Source organism: Monodelphis domestica, chromosome 5 (genome assembly GCF_027887165.1).
Source record: "Monodelphis domestica isolate mMonDom1 chromosome 5, mMonDom1.pri, whole genome shotgun sequence".
NCBI classification, from domain to species: Eukaryota; Metazoa; Chordata; class Mammalia; order Didelphimorphia; family Didelphidae; genus Monodelphis; species Monodelphis domestica.
This window is the reverse complement of record NC_077231.1, coordinates 30,759,336-30,783,580: the sequence shown is the minus strand read 5'-3', so window position 1 is coordinate 30,783,580 and position 24,245 is coordinate 30,759,336. Positions and strand designations below refer to the sequence as shown.

The 24,245-nt window shown below is 48.9% G+C and overlaps 1 protein-coding gene and 1 long non-coding RNA gene across 4 annotated transcripts; one reads left to right on the top strand and one right to left on the bottom strand.

Annotated features, from left to right (window-relative positions):
* The first annotated feature begins 462 nt into the window (after nucleotides 1–462).
* Nucleotides 463–15,294, top strand: HOXC10 (homeobox C10). 3 transcript variants are annotated; one of them, XM_056798026.1, is made up of 3 exons: nucleotides 463–543; nucleotides 10,010–10,535; nucleotides 14,206–15,294. In XM_056798026.1, the coding sequence occupies exons 2-3, from the start codon at nucleotides 10,121–10,123 to the stop codon at nucleotides 14,481–14,483; spliced, it is 693 nt and encodes a 230-aa protein (XP_056654004.1). In that variant the 5' UTR covers nucleotides 463–543; nucleotides 10,010–10,120; the 3' UTR covers nucleotides 14,484–15,294. The 3 variants fall into 3 exon arrangements, with proteins under 3 accessions (XP_056654004.1, XP_056654003.1, XP_056654002.1); XM_056798025.1 differs by lacking the exon at nucleotides 463–543 and adding an exon at nucleotides 9,471–9,609; XM_056798024.1 differs by lacking the exon at nucleotides 463–543 and having other exon boundaries at nucleotides 9,653–10,535.
* Nucleotides 7,422–9,377, bottom strand: LOC130454391 (uncharacterized). The gene is made up of 2 exons (XR_008912036.1): nucleotides 9,192–9,377; nucleotides 7,422–7,957 (listed from the first exon to the last, which is right to left on the bottom strand). It is a non-coding gene; the product is annotated as an uncharacterized LOC130454391 (long non-coding RNA).
* Nucleotides 15,295–24,245: the final 8,951 nt, after the last annotated feature.

Sequence of the window (24,245 nt, the reverse complement as noted above, 5' to 3'; positions counted from 1 at the left end):
AGAGGGAGGGAGGGAGGGAGGGAGGGAGGGAGGGAGGGAGGGAGGGACTCCCTCAGTGGGCCTCCTCAGCCTGTCAGCCAGTGACCCATGGTGGGGGGCTCTCCACTTTGTTACACTCGACTCAGTTCAATTCAGTAGGTTGGAGGGCCGGGTTGTGGATTGGGAGGATTCCATGCCCTCCTTCAGGCACTCTCTCCAAGCGGACATGTTTGCGTTCAATTCGCAGAAAACGTTTTCCAACACCGGTCTATTGGGTAAAAGCAAAGGAGCCAAACGCTCGCTATTAGGCTTCGTTTGCTGTCGGAGGAGCTGCCCCTGCCCCTAAATGCAGTTAAGCCCGATTTCTAACCTGTGCGTGTGGACACGGCTGAGCCACCGCGCTCGTTTCCGAGGTGGGCTGGGGGGAGGGGGGGAGAGGGGACTGGGGAAGAGCACACTTTTCCTCCGTGCTGTGTGGGTTTATTTAACTCTCTGCTTAGATCTGATTTTGTACCCGAGGGGACACGCACAGTTCATGCAGAATATATCGGCGAGCATTTTCGGGTGAGTGTGAATGTTTGTCACGTGTGTTTCTTTGCTGTAAGGTCGTGAGAGCATTTGCGTGTGAGTGTGAGTGAGTGAGTGAGTGAGTGAGTGAGTGTGTGCGCGCGCGCGCACTAGAGGTGTAGATTTCTCTGCTCTATGGTTCGGAGAGCAGCGAGGTGTCTGGCTGACTTGGGGAGGGTGGTATGCTTCCGATAAAATGAGAGCGGGACTTATATGTGAAATAAACCGAAAGAAAGAAAGAAAGGAAAAGCACTCCAGTGATTCGGGAAGACTCGGCTGGCTTTGCGGAAAATAGCGCTGAAGCCTCAGTCGAAGCCTCCAGGAGCCGGGTGTAGAAGAATTGGTTGGGGTTTGGCGGGAGGAGAGGGGATTCACGGGGATAGCTGGTTGCAGTGTTGAGGCAGGAAGACAACAATTCTCTCTGAACATCCTGATCCTTCCAAGCCGGGATCTCTAGGGTTCTGGTTCTTGCTACTACTCTTCCAAGGCTCTCCCCTGCCCCGCTCTGAGAGGAGAGTTGTGGGGGGGGGGGGGAGAGAGAGAGACAGACAGACAGAGAGAGACAGAGACAGAGAGACAGAGAGACAGAGAGAGACAGAGAGAGAGGAAGAGAGAGAGAGAGAAAGAGACAGAGACAGAGACAGAGAGAGAGGAAGAGAGAGAGACAGAGAGAGAGAGGAAGAGAGACAGAGACAGAGACAGAGAGACAGAGAGAGACAGAGAAAGACACACACACACACACACACACACAGAGAGAGAGAGAGAGAGAGAGAGAGAGAGAGAGAGAGAGAGAGAGAGAGAGAGGAAGAGAGACAGGGAGAGAGACACAGAGATTATTTCTCCACCCTCTAAGAAAATCCACCTTTGATTGAATAAGTATTGGACCAAGTCAGAGCTGCTCCAGAGTGGAGCCCGCTATCGAGTTTTGTAGCTTCAGTTAATCCCCACTAACAGCGGCGCTTCCCAGGAACAAAAGATACTAGTCTAGACGCCGCCATAAAGTGCCCCCCGCGCCTCTAAAACCAGCTTCATTTTGGCCTTAACGACCCAGTCTGGCCTGTGGGAGAAAGCTTCCGCACTAAACAGTAAACAGATCGGAGAGGGAATTTTCCTGGAACTCCCCTCTCCAATACCCACACACCACAACCCCCTTTCCTTGTCTTTCCCCCCCCTGCCTCCTTCCTTTCTCAGCCTTTCGGCTCCCCAAACCCTCTCCTTCCCCCCACCCCCACCCCCTACCCCAGTAAATAAACCCGAGGCCTAGTTCAAAGTTTCCTGGAGCTAAAGAGGAATGCTGGTCGTAAAATCCAAGTTTATAGCGCACGTGGGAGTTTACAAGGGTATTAAGTGGTGTGGCCCAGGAGGGAGAGCCCGCTGGGCCCCTTGCCCTGGCGGGCCCCTCCCCCTACCTTTTTAGGGATACTGAGCAAGGGAGACTTGGAAGGACTTGAAAATATAGTGGGATATATATAGAGAAAGAGTTAAGGATGTTGGGGAGTCTTGCAAGTTCAGATACCCATCCCTCTGGAGGGGACCCTTAGGATATACTTAGTCTAAATTCTAGATCTTTATACTTCCCACCACTCCCAAAATGTATTTTTGGAAAGGAAACACAGGACACAAAAAGGGGTGGGAGCATCGGATAAATGGAGCATTTGGGAAAGAGATGGGATGGGTCCAGCTATTACTCTCAGACTGAGAATATAGACATCCCTCCCCAGGCTGTGGGAAAGACTAACGGTGATTTCTCAGGTGGGGAGTTCAGGGGTTTTCTTACCAAGGAAAGGAAGAACTTTGAACTTCAAGGGAGTCAAGGGCGCCACCTCTAACCCCTCCCCTCTCAGAGAAGAGTCCGAAAGACTAGGCCTGGTCAGGCCTGGTAGGGTAGAGTCTCCCCTAGGGCTGTTCTTGGTGTCTGGAGCTGATATTCCCATTCACTCTCCTATCTTCCGATCCCTTAACCAATCTCCCATCAGTCCACACTAGTCCACGCGACAACACTTCTTTATTATTCTTATAAACCTTTTGAAATGGCAACACTGGGGAAGTTTTCAGAACTTTGTTTGGCATAAAAGTTTTACAAGATTTTCCCCTCTCCTTTTTCCTTCCCCCTCCCTTTTTTGCTGTCAGCCCAGAGTGAGATCCTGGATCTATGCCCTATGTTTCCCTAAGAGATGGGGTGTCAGTGCTGGTTGGGGGGCTTAGGTCTTACTCACTTTCAGCTTATAACTGTTCAGCACTCCCTACAGTGGAGGTGGAGGAGGGCGGGAGGAGGGTTGTTCTACAGAAGTTCCCACCTTGGACCTGAGTTTCAGGAGGAGACTCAGAAGTCCAATGGAGTCTTTTTTTTTTTCTCTTCTCAATATACCTCTCTCAAAGTTCCTCAAATGAAGGCATCTTCTAGGATTACCTCAAAGAAGAGAAACCTATATGAATAGGACAGACCTAATTCTAGGCATGTACACAACACACACACACACACAAACAATTGTGCTCACTGTCTCACTTAGTCGGGCGTTTCTCTCCCTCCCTCCCTCCCTCCCTTCCTCTCTCTCTCTCTCTCTCTCCCTTCCTCTCTCTCTCTCTCTCTCTCTCTCTCTCTCTCTCTCTCTCTCTCTCTCTCTCTCTCTCTCTCTCTCTCTCTTTCTTTCTCTCTTTCTCTCTCTCATACACACATACACAGAAACACATACACACAGAGAGAGACAGGAACAGACACACGCAAACACACACAGCCCTGAAGTTGAGAAACATAACCTTGACTCCAATCCAGGCAACGATTTGGGTAGGGTTGATGTACGGAGATCTTACCAGCCAGAAGCCTCAGGCTGGGAAGCTGGGCCAACAATGGCTTTGAAGAGGCTTTGAGTCCAGAGACAGAGACTGAGAAGTCAAGAAACCTAAGCTCCTCAGCAGTGGCTTCCGGAGAGTTGTCGACCTCAGGACCAGGCGGAGAACAGAGAACAAAGACACGGAGTGCTGGGGAAGTGGACTTAAAACCGCAAACCTAGGAGCTCTCTCTGCCTGTGGGTCTTTGGGTGAATTATCTGATCCAGTTTGCCACTAATTTTTGGACTGCCAGGACTAAGGAAGAGTAGAGAAAGGAAAATGAGATAGAGAGGCACCAACCAGCTAAATTTTACTTCTCCACTTTCCAGTCCTACAGATTTTGCGCAAAGTATCCCCAAATTCATGTTTGTCCTAGAGTGCCAATCAGATCAAGAAAAAGAAGTATTGTGTGACCTACTAAGGGGAAAAGCCACTCGGAGCTGGTAGGGAGTATTAGAATCAATTATTAACCTTTAGGGAGGGGGGGTGTTAAATGGACATAGGTTTGGGGAAACATAAGCTCTCCTAAAGATGAAGAAACTTGTTTGTTTTCCATATTTCTTGCTTCAAATGGTCTTTTCTGGCCTGGATTGTAGCACCCCTTACCTCCACCTTTTTTTCAAGGAGAGCTCTCAGTCTTCCCTGGCACTTCCCTCTTGGAGCAATCTGAGAAGGTCAACAGCAAATCTATTGGGCTTGGGGTGTTTTGGTGGGGAGCCTCAGAGCTTCCATAAAAATCCTACAGCTTTTTCCTTAGAGAAAGGTAGACAGAAAGAAGAGGTGAGAGTTGCTGCAGTATCAACTTTGTCAAGAAAAATATAAAGTGTGATAAAAAGGATGAAAAAATAGAAAACGAGGAAGGAGAAAAAAGAAATGAAAGAAGAAAGGAGGGAGGGAAAGAATAAAGAAAGAGAAATAGAGGGGGGAAAGAAAAGAGGAAGGAAAGAGGAAAAAATCAGTTTTCTAAAGGTATCTTGGTCTGGATTCGAGAAGCGCTGGAGGAAGAAACTTTGGAATTCATCCCTGCACTTTGGAAGAGAATTTAATAAGGTTAAAGAAAACAGACTTTCTTCCTCTTCTCTCTCTCGAGTCTCAGCCCGCCTGATCCACTCAGCCTCAACTCACGCCCTCTCAGCAGCCAGGGATGGTTGAAGAGGCAAATTTAGGGGTGGGAAACAAGGGCATTTAGGAAATAAACCATAAAACCAGAGGGCTGGGGTGACCTGTGGCTCTCAAAAAAAATCCCCACCAAAAAAACACCCCAGAACTGCTTGCTTTCTGCTTTCTTCGAAGGTTTTGTTATCTGGGGTTTTGTTTTGTTTTGTTTTTGGGGGGCAGGGGGGTGTCGAGTAAATGGCGGGTGAAGTAAGAAGATAATTGGTGGGGTTAGTGTTCTCCGACTGGGATGGTAGTGGTGGTATTCTTATGTAGAGGGTGAGAAAAGAGGGTGTTTATCTGTATACCTCGGAAGAATATCAGCCCGATGTATAGCGATCTTGGATCGCTCCCCTCTCCTGAAAGTTTCTGCTAAATGTGTATCGGTGTCCGAATTGGTGTTTCTCAGCTACAGATATGTACAGTGTAAATAGCCAGATACAGATGTGTGTGTAGGAAAGAGAATGCATAAATGTATATATGTAAGAACACATTCGAATTGGTAGTCAAAACTGCTGCTTATTTCACACGGCAGCTAAGTACCCCAGAGCCTGGATTTCTCCATACCCAAGTAGATTTGAGAACCTCAATTTGTGCATATTCCCATCCTGTGAGGCCTCCAAAGACATCTACCTATTTTTTTTTTTCCAATCTTCCTGGGGCAATCAGCTTTACTTAGATTTCACCAAAGATCCTCACGGCGGCGGGCAGCCAGAGACAGAGCTGAGCGAGGAAAACAAAACCTTTTCTTGCAGAGGCAGGGAAAGGGGAGAGAAAATTAGGTTTTTCTTAGATCACAAATTTGGAGAAATAAAAAAATCTCCAAATCTCTGTAATTTAGATCTCTGTATGCAGCCTGTGCCCTTCGATCTGTCTTTCGCTGGAAGCGATTCCAACACTTGTGTAAGGCAGTGTGTCCGTGAACTCGAGCGCAGGTTTGGGGAGGAATCCTATTATATTTTCTAACCATCTTTGGAATTTAAAAAATAAAATCGCTGTCTTTGAGGAAAGTTCCCTTATTTTTCAGAGGAGTTAGTAGGGGTATCCTTCATTCTCTTTTCCAGTTCTCCCGTCCCTATTTTCTCCTGACTTCTCTCCCCCTTTTCTGCTGGAAAATTAAAGCTTCTTAGACTCTTCTGGCCTATGACCCTTGGTTCTTCTCACCCACATGGTCAGATTTAGTCTAGACAGAGAGCCATATTCCTCACCATAGAGCAGTGTCCTCTCCATTACAGTCAAGTCCGGTTTTAGTGAATATCATGCTGATAAGGAGCCTTCTAGCTGAAGAGTGGGGTTCCCAGCAGGCATCTCTGGGAAAGGTTTTGCCGAATGACCCAGGGCCACCCCTAGGAAGATATCTCTTTTTGACTCTAGAATTATGGGGAAAGGAGCAGCAGAAAAAAAATAGATAAGAAAGGCCTATACTGGGTTGAGGCAGATGGGTGTCCTAGATGCCTGAAGGATCCCCCAAATCCTTCCATCATCAACGGAATGGGGGACCCCTGCCTTTCCTGGCCCGAAGGGAAAATGCCGGGAGGTAGCAACAAAAAGAAATCAACTGGAGGACAAATTTCGGAAAACAAGAAAAGTGGAGGGCACTGATGGAATCCTCGCCTTAGTAAAATTTTACCCACTCCCACCCAGATATTTATTCAAACTAAACTTTTGAAATCCTGGGAAGAGATTTGTTCCTTTCAATTGACTGGGCAGGCAGGCAGAAGCTAGAAGAGAACAGAACTGCTAGGAATGTGTGCTTGGAAGCTTTCATTCCTTCAAGTCTGGGGCCTAGGGCCTAGGTCGAGAGCCCTCAGGCAGGGGGGACGGGCCACTGCTTTCTGGGTGTCTTTGAACGCCAGGGTCGGGACAATAGGATGGAATCTGCCTTTGCTCATGGCCTAGAGAAAGGGAGAGTCAGGGAAGAGAGGGCGGAGGCCTATAGAAGATCTTGAATTTTCTCTAAATCTCGAACCCTAAAAGGATAATGCCTCTAGCCTCACTCCCCCCACCCCCAGTCTTCATTTTAGCCCCTTTCCAATTCTCAGAGCACTCTAGGGTCCATGCTCCTCACTTCCAGCCTACCTCCCAAAGTCTGTAAAACCGACCCCCCCCAACAAGTTATTAAAGTCCTCTTTGCTCACTGTCTCCTGCTTTAATAGAGCCGCGTTTGCTTTTATCCTGCGTAATTAGAGGCGAACATTTGTCCCACCGGGGGTCCCACTTAAGCTGATGAATTTGATTTCTTTTTTCATTAATGGACCGTGTTTATCATACTTCTAATTATTTCAACTTTAAACACTATTTGTTCTGTTGAGGAGGTGGGAGGCAAAGACTGTCTCCACCTCCTTGGAAGGGGTATTATTATTCCTCTTAATGACCCTGAAGATTCTTTTTAGTGTACACCCCCCCCCATACAAGCTCTGAGGTGTGTGTTTTTATGGGGGGGGGGTCAGGGCCGAATGGAGAGAATTGAAGGGCGGGAACTTTACTCCTCTCTCTATTTAAATCCCAAATTGGGTCTGGATGGAGGTTTTGTTTGGCTTTGAGGGGGAATCTGGATTTTCTCTCCAGCCCCTCGGCCCCCAGCCCCTTTTCCAAGCGAGCCTTGGGTCCAAGGGGTCGCTTATTCAGCACAGCCACATAGTCCTAGGGCTCCACTGACGCAGTGGCGAAGAGGGCTCAGTTTCCCTCTAGCTGGGAGACCCAGGGAACCACGGAAAGAACCGCCAAGCCCGAAAGGATAGTGGGACTGGGGAATCGGGATGGAGGGGGTGAGGCACAAATTCCTAGGCGAGTTTGGGGGCTGTAGATGATAAGGACAGGGGAGAGGGCCCGGAAGGGAGGAAAATAAAAGCTCAGCCAAAGAGGGGGAGGGAGAGCCCCCCAAAGCCATATAATTCTCAATTGCTTTGGTCTTTAATTTCATCGCCCTATAAATGAGGAAATATCAGTTCCCATACTAAATTTTTATCCTCGGCTGATAAATATGACGGGGGAATTTTCGTTGGGTCCTCGTAAAAGCGAACGGTTTCGATCAAACTGGTGGGAAAAGACTATGCAGATAATACAAACAGACTGGCCATAAAGCGTAGGGCCGCTTTCTAAGGGGGGAGGGGGTGGGAAAGGGCTGGGGTGGGGGGACAAATGGTTCTTTGCGTGAAGCCGCCTGAGCTTCTTCTGCTGCCTTAAAGCCTTTAACCTTGTCCAAGAAAACGGCGAGACATGGCTCAGCTGGCCACGGAGCTATTTCCCGGCCAAACAAGCCCAGAGACGCTTGCAGAAAATTCTTGACTCAAATCATTTCCAAACCAATTCCGTCTCTGGGAATTGGGGTGTGCAGGGTGGGGGGAGCGGCCCAAGTCACCCTCCTCCTTGTCCACTAGGTCGGACCTTCTGCAGCAGGACGCTCCAAATCTTGTTTCTCTCTGACCTGGAGGACAGAAAATTCAATTTATTCTCCCAAACCCCTCCAACCCTCTCATTTCCTTAGTTGGTCCCGGGATTTGACACTACTGTTGCTGGCCAAGGCCCGGCTGCCCTTCCCGGGAGGCACCCCGGCTTGCTTCATCAAACCTCAGGGCATGATGGTCAGCTCTACTCCCTTTTGATTATTATCCCCCCCCCCCAGCCTAGCGGGTTCGAGTCAGGAGGGAACCATTGGGGAAGTGGAATCCCAAGAAAAGGATCAGCCAGCCAGGGGGAAAAATGTGGGGCTACCGGAATGACCAGTTATTCTTCGGTCCCGTTTCTCCAGAGGAGGAGGGGGAAACAGAGAGAGCGTGTGTAGTTCGCTTTGGGAGAAAGGCAAGCGGGAAATAATTACTTCTAACTTGTATCACTCCTGTTTCTCTCCTCCATTTATTATAAACGAGCCACTCTCCCCTATACCTCCACCCTTAAAAATCTCCCTCGGCTCTCGTTTCGATTCGTGCATTAGACTATCCTGGGCCAACTTCTGTTTCCTCGACTTGTCTCCTGGGTTTCTGCCTTTGGCCACTGGTTCCTCAAGAACGAGGCTATTTTCCTGATTTTTCTCACTTTCTCTTCCCAGGTAGACGGCTTCCCATTTGGGGAAAGGGTAGGGAAAGCTAGTTCACGAATCACATGGAGAGTTCGGTTTGCCCGCTCCCTTCCAAGTGGAGACGAACCCGGATATAAGGCGAGCCTCCTAGACTAGAATGGCATCTACAAACCCGCGGGCTGGGATAGGGAAGTGAAAAAGGCAAAGATAATGGGGGCGGGGGGGGGGGGTCCAAACGGGAGTGCTGGGGAGAGGGAAAGAATACTTTCTTGTTCGGGGAATGCCTGATATCATATCAGAAACTCCTTCAGGAGGAGCCACGAAGTTACTGAGATTCTCTCCCCCATCTCACCCCATGAGATTTCTTTCTACTAAAAACTGCCAGCAGGAACCTGACTCTCAACCGTTCTCCCTGACAAACACTGCTCTAGCCCTCCCGAATCTCAGATTACTACCCGGAGAGATGGGGAAGAGAAGAAAAAAAGTTTAGTTCAATTGGAAGCCCCTCTTGGGTTTCCCCCACTTCTTCAGGGTCACCCATGGCTCAGAGCTCCTCAGACAACCTTTCCCATACATACATACGCCGAAAGAAAGAATGGAGTTGAGGGAGGAGAGAAAAGGAAGAAGGGGAAAAAATAAGTACCTGAAGCATATCTTGACCTTTTAATTTGAATTTGACTTTGTTTTTATTTCCAGTTGCCTGTCTTTCTTTTTCTCCCTCCCTCGACCCCCCTCCAGCAAATATACTTTAGCTACCGGTAAATAAACACCGCTCTCCCCGCTACCCCACAACCCCTTCATCTCTATCTCCTTCACCTTCTCCCCTCCCTCATCGCTCCCCCATTCCCCCCCCCCCCCCCCGCCCGTTAGTTCACCAGTCCTCAGGTCTCTTCCTTTGTTCAACGTGAAGGTCTCTGACGTTCTTACTCAGAGTCGACTGCTAGGTGGCGCTGTTACTCCACGATGCGCGCTCTTTCTGCCTACAACTTGACCCCGCTGACGTCACGGCCGTCTGAATCGTCAAGGCCATTTTCAAATCCCATTGGTCTAGCGGTCACATGGTGAGGACCGAGCGCTTGGATAATTATGGAGCTGATATTTTCACCGAGGCCCTCCCCCCTCCCTCCCTCGTCACTCCCTCCACTCCCCCTCCACCCCCCACCCCCGGATGGGGAAAAAAAAAGATGTCAGCTCCTCGGCTGTAGTATTGCTCCTTAAAAACCCCTCTCTCTGAAAATGACATGCCCTCGCCATGTAACTCCTAACTCGTATTTGGAGCCCCTGACTGCGTCTTGCAGAGCGGAGACCTATACGTCCAACCCAGGGATGTACATGCAATCCGGGAGTGACTTCAACTGTGGGGTGATGAGGAACTGTGGGATTGTGCCCTCTCTCTCCAAGAGAGACGAGGGCGGCAGCCCCAACCTCTCTCTCAACACCTACCCGTCTTACCTTTCGCAGCTGGACTCGTGGTGCGATCCCAAAACCGCGTACCGTATAGAACAACCTGTTGGCAGACAGCTGTCGTCCTGCTCCTACCCAACTAGTGTCAAGGAGGAGAATGTGTGTTGCATGTATAGCGCCGAGAAAAGGGCAAAAAGTGGCCCCGAGACAGCCCTCTACCCTAACCCCTTGCCCGAGTCCTGCCTCGGGGAGCACGAAGTCCCTGTCCCCAGCTATTATAGAGCCAGCCAGAGCTACCCCACCCTGGAAAAACCGCCCCACTGCTCTGGGGCTACCGAGTTCGAGGCGAGTTTCGAACCCCGGGCTAGCCTCCATCCCCGTGGTGAACATCTGGAATCGCCCCAGCTTGGGGGAAAAGTGAGTTTCCCTGAGACTCCCAAGTCGGACAGCCAGACCCCGAGCCCCAACGAAATCAAAACGGAGAAGAGCCTGGCGGGACCCAAAACCAGTCCTTCGGAAAGCGAGAAGGAGCTGAGTAAGACTACAGACACCAGCACCGATAATTCAGATAACGAAGCGAAAGGTAAGACGGGGCAAGAGGGAAAGGGGTCCCGACTGGGACCGGTGGGAACTTGGTCTTCGTAACCTGGGGGGGGGAGGGGGACATGGATGAGGAGTGGATCAGGGACTGAGGGGCAGGAGGATTCCTGCCCCCCCGAAATTAGTAATAACAACACCAATATTTATAACACTGGAATGGATAATGTGGCTGCTTCTTGTTATTATTAATATCGGATAGGACATTGCGGAACCGGAACGGGTTAGGCTGGAAGGCGCAGGGTTGGGCGTCTGCCTGCAGAATGGTTGGGGGTGGGGTGCTTCTTTCTATTGGGGGCTTTCTGTTAGCTGCCCAGTGTTTGCGTTTCCATCTCTTCGGGGCTGATTTCGAGGCTTATTATTTATTTATTTGTTTGTTTGCCTAAGGTTCAGAGGCTTGAAAATAGCTTAAAATGGCGATCTGCTAGCAGTGAGCGGCCCGGCAGAGTGCTTGGGAATCGAGAATTCAGTTGGTTGCGTTTTCCCGGTTGAAAGTTGTTGCCGTGGTCGTTTTCGTTAGATTTTGTGCATTTTTTCGCATCGGTTTTTGTTCTGGCTTTCTGAACTAAGAAGCTGCAGGGAGAACGAGGCTACTAGGGGTTGAGGGTGCTCTCAGACCCTCTTTCCCCGATGCTCCAGTCCAGCTACTGCTGGGATTTGGGACTGACTGAGCCTTGAGCTTGGTCATCGTTTGGTCTGGGGGTGGAAATTTTCTTTTTCTTTCTTATTCCTGTCTTTCCTTTTTTTTTTTAATTTTGGCTTCTAGGGTAAATTGCAAGTGAGGGCTTGAGAGCTATGTGGGCATGTGGCTTGTGGAGAGCGGATTCCTCTCTGCCCGGGGTGAATGTGGCTTTGACTGGGTATGATTGTGATTTTGGTTGGAGGAACTGAAGCTTCCTTCCGCTGGAGCTCAGGGTTCAAGATTCAGTTGTGCTGAAGGAGTCTGGATCTCTGTGATCGTGATCATTCCCTGGCTCCCTAGAAAGGATTCTGAGGAAATGGAGGGGGCTAGATGAGTGAGGGAAATGAATTTTTCAGAAAAGTTGGAGAGAGATGTATCGGAATAGTACAACAGGGAGGAATAAACCCGCTCCCCACGCCGCTGGTGAGCTGGAGGCTGTATATAAGGGGTACTCATTTGGGTATAAAGGCTGATGAAATATTGAGTGCCCAGGAGCCACGATGCTTATGCTGCTTTGTATATGAATGAGAGCTATACATGTCCGTCTAGAGATTCGTGTGTTACAGACACACACACCCCCACATTCACTCACACATATGCTTTTTGGAGGGTTGGGGTAAAGGACTTTCAATCTTCCCGCCCCTATGCAAAGGCATCTGAAAATCACCTTGGTGAATTGGCCTTTCCAAAGCCCAGCCCTCCGGGGCGATAGAGTCCATCCCTTATCCCAAAGGGAGAGAGGCTCCTTGAAGGAGATGTGCGTGTTTGCATTATTCACGCACATATGTAGGTTTGGAGAGTCGATGTAATATTTGCTTGCATGTTAAATACAGTTCACAGATACACCCATGCACCGGCCATACTGGAAGATGTATTTTGTTGGGACCTGAATCCCAACACTAAACCACGCAAAGTCAAGGTTAACAAAAACAAACAAACAAAAAACCCACTCCTCTTCTCTCGCCCTTCTTCACCCATCCCAAAGACTCTTCTCCCCTTTTTAGCCCATGATTGTGTGGCTAAATCTCACACAACCAGTCGTTTTCTCATGTGTAGACATTTCCTCCACCTGGGCTGTGGTAGAGGGTAGAGAAGATCATTTCTCTGTTTTAATCATTTCCTCCTTCCACACACACCCCTTCCAATATCGAAATTAAACTAGCCAGGATATTGATTGGGATTGGTGGTCCTCTTTTCATAAAAACAGGCCGACATGGTGAAGAACAGGCGGAAGACGACATGGGGTATTCGGCTTCTTCCCTGAATCCTCAAGTTTGAATTTTGTCTTATTCCTAGCCATTCTTTTCAATTCCCTCAAACAATGGCAAAACTCTATATCTCATGTGAGCCTTTATTTGGTGCAATAAGGGGGCCCAGACATGCAATTTAGCAAAGCCGATACCTTAGCAATAAGCATCCTCTCCATAAAACTACTTCTGAATTTGTCTCTGGCCAGGCTTTTCCCACAACCAAATCTCCAAAGCCTCCTCTCCTTTTCTTGTAAAGCAGTATGTTAAGGAAAGGGACCTATTGGTATGTAGGTGTGCATGCACATATATACACATTTGTGCATATATTCCTGTATATTACACATATACAAACCCTTGCATGCCAGAGAAGGATTTGGAGGTGGCATTGGTGAGAAATCTCAGCTAAAGGCAAATTCAGATGTAGTGGATTGGAAATAATCCACTTGGCTCAGATGTACATGTCTCTAAGCTGCAGGTCCCCCTCATTGAATCAAATAAAAATCATTTAAGATATAGAACCCTGCCATGGTTTATACAATACACACACGTGTATATGCATTTTCATTGAATCCAAATTTGATGTCATACATGTATGCATTTAACCTAAGCAAACTACACAATATGTACATATGTGTATATATAACTTAATGTCTTGCATTGTATACACACCAAAGTTGTTTGTGTTTATGTGTAAAATATTTCTGTGTATAAATATTTGTGTACATATTGTGTACAATATTTATGTATTATACATATACACATATATGTGTGTGCACACGTATTTTATATGTGTGTATATACCTATATATAAATGTGTGTACATATATGTATATATATATATATATATATATATAATTTCTGAGTCTATAAGGTTGAGCTTGTTTCTTGGTCAACTCTTCTTCTTCCTCCCCCCTCCCCAATTCCTCTGGGTCAAGGAAGTTTCCTAGGTGGGTGTCTTTTGGATGTCTAAATGTGAATATGTGAGACCCAACAGTCTCTACCCCCCTTTTGTCCTCCAACACACTTTTGTGGGTGAGGGGGAGCTGGAGAAGAGTTAGGAAAGTGTTGTTGGAGGAAGTCAGAGTGCAGAGGCTGCTTCTTCTGGAAAGTGGAGGGAGAAAAGAGGGAATGGAGCATTAGTGGAGGGAAATGATCCAGAGGTGACCAACCCCAAAGGACTCGGGCAAGTTCCCTTGCTAGACTGAAAAGGCCATTGGAGGCCAAAGACTCATTGCAGTTGTCTCTGGGATTAGGATAAATCAGACTCTCTCAGCTCAAACAAGGACAGGACTTTTCTTAATGATTTTTCCCCAGGAGAAATAGTGCCAAGGGAGGGTTAGACAGCTAGGGGTGACCTGTAAGTAACCGTTTTAGAAGAGAATAACTAAAGGAATCTAGATCTCCTGGGTTCTTCTAGTTCTGTTTGGATTTGGTGCCCTAAAAAAACGAGAACGAATTAACCCACCGGAAAGTCTAGACTGCCCCTTCCCTCCGGCCCTCTCGGCCCTCTCCTGCAAAAGGACTAGACCCTAAGGATATTGTTCAGTCCTGAAGTCAGAGCCATGGACACCTTGTCTCTGGGCTGGGGGTGGGGGTGGGGGGGGGGAGCAGCTCCTTTCCGCTCTTAGTTCCCATTCCCCACCGCAGTCCATGTAACTCTATAGTGAGCTGCGATGTTTTGAGTCTTAGTGGGATACTTATATCAATAATGTTATTTTTAACAGAGGATATAAAGGCAGAAAACACGACAGGAAATTGGCTGACAGCAAAGAGCGGAAGGAAGAAGAGGTGCCCCTATACTAAACACCAGACGTTGGAACTGGAGAAAGAGTTTCTGTTCAATATGTATTTGACCCGAGAGCGCCGCCTGGAGATTAGCAAGACGATTAACCTTACAGACAGACAAGTCAAAATCTGGTTTCAAAATCGCAGAATGAAACTCAAGAAAATGAACCGAGAGAATCGAATTCGCGAACTGACCTCCAATTTTAATTTCACCTGAGCGCGCAGGCTCCCCGCCCCCTCCCGCCCCCTCTCTGTCCCCGCCCCCTCCTCCCCCTTTGTGCGGGCTAAGAGTTCCCCCCCCCCCCCCCCGGGTATAAATGCACTGTGTATGCAAAAAGGAAAAAAAAAAAGATCTCAGACTCTCCTTCGGAGGGACTTCTTGTTGGTGCAGTGAAGAAGCCTCAATCTAAGCAAGAGAAGATCTATATCTATACCTATACTCATACCTGTGACTATATATGTGAGTGTGTGTGTGCATACTCTCACTCAGCATCCTTGTAATCCATGTAGAGTTAAGGTTGGATCCATCCACATAGTTCAAAGAAAGAGAAAACGTAAGGTATCCCCTGCAGCACTCTAAAAGCCGCTCCTTCCTCTCTGCATTGTATATTTAGGGTAATAGACGTTTTGGAAAGTTTGGCTAGTGTCGTGTGTTTGCTATAGCCACCCAGCGCTTCCGACGCACCCCCCCCATCCCTACCCCCACCCCATGAATGTAGAGCTAAGTCAAGCTGAGAAATCTGCTCCGTGTCTTGTACTTGTACAGCTTTTGTCCCCCACCTTGCCCAGCCCCCAGTCCGACACCCCCACCTCCATCCCTACCCTGAGAAATGACATCTCAGAGTCCATCCAGAGGGACAATTCTGAAGCAAAGGAAAGGGCAAAGCCAGAATGAGTGTCCCCCTCCCCCCAAACTGAACAAGTCCAGCTCTGGTCGTCGTGTTATTTAAAGATATTCTGTATGTTGTATCTTTTGCATGTAGCTTCCTAAATGGAGAAACAAATCCTAATAAATTTCCAGAACCTTACTCCTCAAATGGGTATATTTTTTAAAAGTGCTTTTCAGCTCCATTTTCCTCCTCCCAGGGAGCTTGTGTGTGTGTGAGTGTGTGAGTGTGTGTGTTTTGTGTGTTAGACTCATCTTTTAAAGGCTTTCTAGAACGTCTCTTGGCGGGTTTAATATAAGTGAGAGGCCATAACGCTGATTTAAATATTATCCAGGTGACCACAATAAGTCAAGGTCATAAAACAGTAATGTCAGGACGGTCTTGGTACGCGCGAGAGGTGGATTTTATGATCTGCAAATATAATGTGGTGCCGCAGTAAAAGATGCATTTAAAGGTGACTGGAGGAGGGAAAGAGAGGCAGAGACGAAGCTGCAATCTTGAGAGGCAGACGGATCTGCTTGCCTGGGGTATTGGTGCTGGGAGCCGTTCCCCAGTGCTCCTGGGGAGGGACCAGGAGAGGCACCCCCACCCCCCCACCTAAGGAGAGGAATAAACTTAACCGCCCGAGGGGGGGTGAGGAACCCACCCCTCCTCTCGCCTTCCTCCACCTCGACACCACTAGCAGAAGGCACCAAGGTAAGAGAAGAGATTTCTTTCTCTCCTTTTCGAAGCTGAATGGGGGACTCGCCGAGCTCCCCAGGTGAAGGAGCAAGGTGGGAAGGGAAGAGGCTAAGGTGTCTCGATTGAGCCGTGTAAGGGCGCCATCGGGGGACTTTTTTTGTCGCTTCTACCAGCGAAGGGGAGATACGGTGAGCAGCTCAGTTTCCACCTTTCCTCCTCTCCTTGGAACAGCATTGGATGGGGGGTGAGGAGGCGAGGACTGGACCTCTTTGGGAGCAGACCGTGCGGGTTTCTCGAGGGCACGAGGGGCTTTCTGTCTTGCTATTCTCTGTCTAGGTGTTGCTCGGGCTGATCGACAGTTGGGAATGGACTGAAGGAGTAGGGAGTGTGGCAATGGGATTTAAGATTTAGTGTTTGGGTGTCTTTTGGTCGACTTGGTGTTTCCTGGCGTTTTCCCTTTCCCTCTGTCCTCTCTCCCGTGGCCGCTGTGGTTTGGAGACCGAGTGGCTAGCGGGTTGGAGCGGCCCTGGGTGCTTTGGTCTCCAGTCCACGAGCCTGCAGTTGAACAGCAAGATAAGGGCAAATTAGTGTGTGTGCCCTGAAGGAAAAAAAGATAGATGGAGAAAGCAGCCAAAGGTAGAGAGGGAAGGGTGGGTGAGGGGAAGGATACATTTAGGCTGACTGACACAGACAGAAGGAAGATCTAGTGGACAGACAGACAGAAGGATAACTCTAAGAACTGGACTCTATTGATGAAGGGAATACAACTAATTGTCCATCTCTCCTTATAGATGGCTAGAGACAAGAAACAGCAATCCCTCCACTGCAGTGTCTGGGAGGGAGGGGGGCCTCTGAGGGTAGAAAGGAAGGTATCCTCTTCTCCCCATTATTTTCTTTGGGAGATTTTCTTATATCAGGAGTGTGACCACAGGATGTCGGGGCATCTCCCAAGCTAGTCTTTCTACTTCACAAAAGGATAAGGATAGGGAGGTTATGGGGGTGGAAAGGGGGGACGGGGAGCGAATTTCTTCCTTCTTTTTTCCCCCTTCCCTTCTTCTCCTCCGGAGAGCCGAGTCTCCTGCCCTACTCGCTCAGCTGATCTGTGGCTTAGGTAGTTTCATGTTGTTGGGATTGAGTTTTGAACTCGGCAACAAGAAACTGCCTGAGTTACATCAGTCGGTTTTCGTCGAGGGCCCCCACCCCCACTCCCGCCACCTACCTTCCCTAGGGGTTCACCCTACTACTACCACCACCCCACCAGGGTTCAAGCTGGTAGAAGCTGAGGAGGTCGAGGTATAAACGGGGGAGAAGCCCAGGACGGAAGATACTGGTCTTGGGGAACCCCTCTTTTATACCACCCTCTCCCCAGGCTTACCCAATCCTAATTGTTGAGGGAGATGAATCCCCCCTAGCTATTGTCTCCAGTCCCCCATATGATCTAACTAGACAAAGAAACTCCTGCTGAATTTCTATGAAATTTTGGAGTCTGGTGCCCAGACCAGATCAGATGGGGGTGCCAAAGAGGGAAAATTAGATAGGGGAATTAGGAGTAGAGTTCCTCCTAAATGATTACTCTCTCTCTCTCTCTCTCTCTCTCTCTCTCTCTCTCTCTCTCTCTCTCTCTCTCTCTCTCTCTCTCTCCCTCCCCCCCAACTCCCAGCTCATGTCCCTAGGAAAAAAAATCTGTTTGAAGAGAACTAGGGATAGGGATATAATTATACAGGCAAGGATCCTTAGAAAGTTGGGGGTGACTTCGGGGAAAACAAGAGATGAGAGCTTTGGCTTCTAGCCAAATTACCTCCCCCTTTCATCTCTGAATCGAAGAATGTGGGTTGATTTGGGGGGTGTTGCATCCTAAGGAAGCCATCAAGTCCAAGTAGAAGCAACAGCGACCTTCCCCAATCCTATTGGACAGTAAGGGCCAATGTTTCCTGGAAATTGACTGTGTCTTCTATCTGGTTGTGGCTGTGAGTCCATCTAACCCACTTTTCCAAAAGAAATATCTAGGCAATAAATGACCAGGGCATTACCTCTTCATCTATTAGCACAGGTCTTTGGCAAGATATTGGATAGTATGTGGGGTGGGGGGCATTGAGAGATGCAAAAACTTTGCAAAGACTCCACCCCAAGTCACTGACTCCAGCTCCCCCAGTTTGGCCTGGAGCTCCTAGGTCATTTCTTCTGAAGCCTCAATGGCAAGGACTCCCTGTGAACCCCCAAAGAAGTAGAGTAGAAAGACTGGGATAGATGAACCCCCCCTTTTCCAGTGAGATGGAGACAGACAAAGCCAGAAAAAGGAAGCTCCATGAATGATTATTCTATTTTTTTTACATCCTATAAACTTTCCAATGAGAAAAAGATGTAAAACTAGATTCCTCCCCAAAACACAAATATAATATGGATACATGTGTATTGATCTCTACATACCATACCCAATCTGTTTACGTGGTACATGTTAGGTGTATATATGTATATATATATATATATATATATATACATCACACTGTTTACATTCTGCAGATCCTTTTCGTGTCTATGGATATAAGTGTATACTAAAAATACACATATATCTAATGTGGTGCCCATATATATTTATTTCTATCTCTATTACAAAGGGAAGTATTTTGAAGCATCTCAGAAACCAAATGGAAGCTGGAAAGGAAAAATGGAAGTCTTTCTTTCAGGGGCTGAGATTGTCTGTCTATCTATCTATCTATCTGTCTGTCTGTCTGTCTGTCTGTCTCCTCTTCCTGACCAGGAATCTTGTTTCTCTTTTTGGGACTGGGGGATCCCCCTGGCATTTGGATGTATCCTTAGGAAGGAAGTAGGGGCAGGGAGGGATTCTGGAAAGTGAACAGAGGCCCGCCTCAGGCTGGGGGAAAGCGAGGAGCTCTCCTGGCCTGGGAGTTTTGCTTGCTCCCTGTGCTCGCTCTCTCAAGTCTATTGCTAGTTTGTTTGGCTTTGATGTTGGGGTGAGGATTGGGCAGAAGATGGGCAGCCTCTAGCTCTTCAGGAGTACAGACCCTGCGGACTTTTCCTGGCAGAGGCCCCAAGCCCCGAGCTGCAGCTAGAATGAGACTTTCCCAGATGGACCGAAATGCTCAAACGATTTGCTTGGTTTCTGGCTTTGGGGCTCCCCATTTCGCCAGGCCTCCTAGGGGGGCCAGGGAGTGGGTAGATATGGGGGTGCACTGTGGGAGTGTCTCCCCCAGGATCTCTAGAAATTTGCTAGGAGAAGTTGCAGGGCCCAGGCGAGGGCCAAGTTTTGTCTCCTGAGTTGGTGCTTCTGGCCCTGGTGCGGGAAGTAGTCTCGAAGATGGTGATTATTATTTATTCGCTTCGCTCGAAGGGAGTCTTGCGAAAGAACAGCGTGAAGAGGAGGGAAAAAATTATCTTTCTCGTCTGCGGATATTAAGATGGATTTTTATTTCTTAAAGGACCCTCCCCGCCGAGAGCGCATAAGCGTAAACTTAATATATGCTCCTCAGCCCAACTCCAGAAATCGCAATAAAAGTTAAAACCTCCCCTACTGGTTTTTTTTAATTATGATATGGGAAAGAGGAGCCAGGATTTATAGAGCTGAACTCTCCGCGTGTGTGTTTGAGACTTGCGGGGGGAAGGAGACAAGGAGAGAGCGAGAGGGAGAGGCTTGATCGTAGAGACACACAGCCAGCCACAGTGGGCTCGCTTCTCCTCCGACCCTTCCTACCCCAATTGGCGCTTCCCCTTTGGCCTCTGGTGGGCCCTGACTCTGGTACCCTCGCCTCGCCTCTATCTCTTGGGACTGACAGACGATCTCTTGAACAGGTGAACGCGGCAGTACAGGCTCGAATAGGGAGGGGGAGGTGAGGGTGAGAATGGGAGTGGAGGAGAAACTGGGGCTGGGATCTTTGTGGGGTTTTTTTGGGGGGGGGAGAATGTTAGGGTCCTTAGAAAGATTGCCCAGAGAGGGTAGAGAGTACTGCAGAGGCCGACAGTGGAGCTGGAGCTGAAAGGAGAGGCAAAGGACTACTTCTACACAAGTGGTCTAAGGAGAAGGTGAACACGGCTTAGTTTTTGGAGTCAGGTAAGGCTCTCTTCTAGGATGTGGGGAGAAGAGCCAACCTTCCTAGCTGTCTAAGAGAACTTTCGGCGTATTTAGTGAATTGTGGAAAACCAGGGAGGAAAGAACCATGGCTAGATCTATTTGTGCTTGCGCATTTATTTTATATGTGTGTGTGTGCTTTGCTTATTTAATATGTGATATATAGCATAGCATATACCCCAGACTTCTCCCTCTTGTGAACGTTGGCTGAAAATCTTGTGCTCTGATGACTGGGTAATTTCCAGGAGGTTCCAGCGATATGGACCAATGGCCAGAGAATGGAAAATAAATAAAAGTTAAGGTTTTCTTTCTTCCTTTTTTAAAGGGCCAGGGTTTTTTTTTTTTCTAGTTGGAGCTACCTGGACAGGGTCCAGAGCAGGTCGCCCGCGGGAGGGCCCAGAGAGGAGCGAGAGGGAGGGAGGGAGGGAGGGAGGGAGGCTGCGGCTTGCTGGGGGCTTCTCCTCTCCCCGGCGGCGGGCGGGGAGGGGAGCCGCCTCTGGAGGAGCCGACCCGGCAGCTGCGGCCGCCACAGGGAGACAGACCAGCAGGTAAAGAAGGCTCTTCCTAAGGGCAAAATGGTCCCATGGAAGGGGAACCATGGCGTCCGGGTCCTTGGCATGGGAGGCCACAGAAAAAGAAGAAAAGGTAGGGAAATGCGCCTGCGGCGTCTTAAGGCCACATGTAATGTTGAACCTGTATTTGATTTTATACACACACTGATGAGTGTGTGTGTGTGCGTGTGTGTGCTTAATGTCTCTGTTGATAGAAGGTCCACCACCGACTCAGTCACCGCTGTCGGCTTTAAATCGCTTTGCAAAATCTCCGGGATGCAAAATGAAATTTATTTTATTCTTTTGCACTGTGCAGGGTTGAGCCTAAATACAAGAAGTTTGAAGGATTCTTTTTTTTTTCCTTCCTTTCCGTGGTTATCGTGGGTACTCTGTTGGGCTTGGGGCTCCTGTGTCGCCTGGAGATTTCGGGCTTGCAGGCTTCCATCCAGGGGAGGGGGTGGGGTAGGTGTAGGCGGGGAGGGAGGGGGAGAGATCAGCAGCTCGGGCTCCTTAATTGTACTTCGGTTTGGTTGTATTGTCTCTCCTCTCGCCACCTCGACTCCCTAGTCTAGAATCCAAAGTCACTGCAAAATCCTTTGCAACACAAACACGACACAAAGAGGCAGGTAACACAACTTGATTTGAGGGTTGGGGGGGGGGGCGAGCGGACAGATGCTTCCAGCCCTGGGGCCAGCTCCCCAGTCCTTTCCCTCGGTTTCTGGTCCCCCACCCCGCCCCCCGCCCAATGCTCAGCTTCGTTCCGTGGAAAACAGGCCCTATGTGGGGACCTTGGAACAAGTTCCTTAGAATCTTAGGCTCCTGGGCGGGCTGGGAAATGTCTGTTGATCCGAAGGCAACCCGTTCAGTTTGCTTTGTGTGTGTGTGTGTGTGTGTGTGTGTGTGTGTGTGTGTGTGTGTGTGTGTGTGTGTTTGAGATAGCTAGTGGGCATTTTGCTCCGTTTTCTCTTTGGAGACCTGAATTTTTTGTATTGATGGATTAGAGATACTGACCTGAGGAGGACAAACCAGTGTCCTGTGTGCAGCCAGGACGCCTGGGTTCCCTCCCTTGTCAGACCTGCTCCTCCAGACTCAGTTTCTTCTTTCAAACAAGGCGTTAGAACCAGCTTTTTCTCCCGAAACAAAGAGAGAAAAGGAGAGAGAAGGGGCGAAAGTGGAGGAGAGCATGAAGGGGGATAGGAGAAAGGTATGAGAAAGAACGTACCCATTTAGATTAAATGAGCCTACATCTGGGCCAGAAGAGAATGAAAGCAGATGGACCTAGGACAGGAAGGAGAGTCAGGGCTGGAGAGTGGGTGGGAGGGGAGCTCCCGGCAGAGTGAGGGAGACGGGCTGAGGGCGCCCGCCGCTAGGGAGAGGAGGCGGGCAGGGAGGGGCTGATGGGGCTGACTGTAGAGAAAAGTCCATTTTAGTTTTAATACGAACTTGACAGTGTGGATTGAACTGGAGTGAATTCAAAGCATGAGGGAAGAAGTGGGAGTGGGGGAGGCGGAGAAAGGGAGTGGGAAGAGGGGTACGACGACTCTCTTGCCTGTCTGTGGGTCCCCCAGCGCTGGCTTGGTCGTAGCTGCCCAGGCCGGCGTAGGTGGGGGAGTGGTAAAGAATGATCATGCTTCCTCCTTCTCCAAGATCTCCAGCGATTTGGGGAGTGAGCATCATAATCCTGGAGAAGAATTAATGGGGGGAAGAGAGCCCTGAGGGGTAGAAGAGGGAAGGCCCCGAAGCAAAAATTTTTAAAAAGAAAACGAATTGGTAAATATTTTCTTCCCCTTACGTGGGGATTCTCCGTGGCCTCAGTTTCATCCAGCTGGATGCATTCCCTGTCCTCTTCAGATCTCACTCAGAGTGAAACTGAAAGGAAGGATGGGGGGGGGGGGGCGCCGCAGAATCTGGCAGGAAATTCGAAGAACTAAGAACAAGCCAGAATAATGACCTGGCACTTTTTAGCAGCCCCTTCATCTTCTTCCTCTCTGCTCTCTTGGCCCCTGAAGACTAGATTGTTTCTGAAGGAGAATCTCTGTCCCAACTTTTTGGCCTTCCATTCCACCACAAACACGGGACCTTAGAGGTTGGGGGCAAGGAACAAAATCAATGGGAAGTTGCTGGGAGGGGGGAAGAGGCATCTTTGGGGAAGGTCCTGTGAGACAAAACTTGGACTTTGCATCCTACTCTCCTTCCAGTCCTCAAATCTATCACTCTCAGCAGAGACTTGAAGGAGATAAATATGCCATTTTAAAAACTGAGGTGGAGGGTGGTGGTGGGAGTCCACTTGGTTCACAGTGGAGGAGGAAATGTCCAAGTTAAGGCCCTCAAAAAAAGGAGGTGAAAATCCCCTCTCAGTTTCATGGGGGATTTAACTCCTGAAGAAATCCGGAGGCCAGAAGAGAAGTCAGGGGACTTGGACTGTCATGGAATAATTAGAAGAGTCAGGAGATCGGAAGACAGCTGTATGAAGTTGAAAAGGGATAGGGGGTGGCTAGAGGGGCAAGAGGATAGAAAGAGACGACAATTTATAGCAACAATTTATATTTCAGGGAGACTGCCCCCCATACTATCCCCCCTCCTAATAAAGAAGATAACTTCAGGGCATTCTTTTTCCTTGCGGAAAACCCTGATGGAAGGGTATCAGTAATCTGAGACTGAGGGCCGAGGTAGACTCGATTTAAGACTGACTGAGATGTAGGAGTGGATGGGAATGGGTTTTGGGGGAGGTGGTGGGGAATTTTCTCCTTTTCTCCATATTCTGTATGCATAGAAAGTGAGTTAGCCCCTAGCAAGACCACGGGCTGCCAACAGGGGTGTATTTGGTATTCTTGGCCCCTTCTCCTCAATTTGGTTTTGCAGGAGCTGCTCAAACAAGAGCAGGGCACCCCTCAGCCCGAGCAGAGGAAGCCCCTTATCCGCCGTTCCCTCCTTTGTGTCCTTCCATCCGGATGGAATTATACGCCCTGCATCCGGGGAGGGGGCCGGGCTGGGCGGCCAACAAGCCAGGTCCCTGCCGGCAGCGGGGCTGGACATGCCTGTCTGCACAATGGCATTTCTCCTCCGAGCAGCTCTTCCGCTATTCTAGCCCATCCTTCTTTCCTCCTCCCTTTTTCTTCTTTAGGCTCCGCTCTTCCTTGTTTCTTCTTTCTTTCCTCTTTCTCTCTCTTATTCTCTTCCCCTCTTCCTTCCACTTCTCTATTCTTCCTCCCTCTTACCCTTCCTTCTCCCCTCACTTCCTTCTTTCCCTCTTTTCTTTTCCTCCTTCTTTATTCCTGCTTATGTCTCTGAGGCTGTCCCCAGGCCGCCCCCTCTCTGTGGCTGCTTCCTAGTTCCCCCATTGTAAAGGACATTTTCATATCCCTTTGCTGTCACCAGTCTCGGGACAGATCCAGGGCTGTCGTCCTGCTCCCCACCGAGGCTGGGGACAATCGCCAGGGCGAAGTTGTTGGATAGCATGGAATTTTGAGGAAGCCGCTGCCTAAGGGGCCAGGAGCTGATCTTTTCCTTGAACTAGCCGGTGGATATTTTTGATTGACAGCTAAACACCACACTCCATCAAGGGCAAAAGGATATTTATTTTTCTTACTGAAAATTTTCCGATTCCCCACTCCCTTCCATCGCTCTTACTAATCGAGATTCATTTCTAATCACCCCATAAGAAGGAGAAGGGAATGAGAGCGGAGAGATCACTGCTCGAACTGAGGGACTCTGCCGCATAGCCAGTGTGAGAGCTTATTCTATCCCTCCATGCGTCGAAAATCAAGCCCCGCTCC

What these genes read in the sequence shown, in the direction of transcription:
- HOXC10 (XM_056798024.1), top strand. Translation starts at nt 9,785, where the DNA reads ATGACATGCCCTCGCCATGTAACTCCTAACTCGTATTTGGAGCCCCTG. An exon ending in TTCAGATAACGAAGCGAAAG is followed by an intron (nt 10,536 to 14,205) that starts GTAAGACGGGGC and finishes TATTTTTAACAG; the next exon opens with AGGATATAAAGGCAGAAAAC.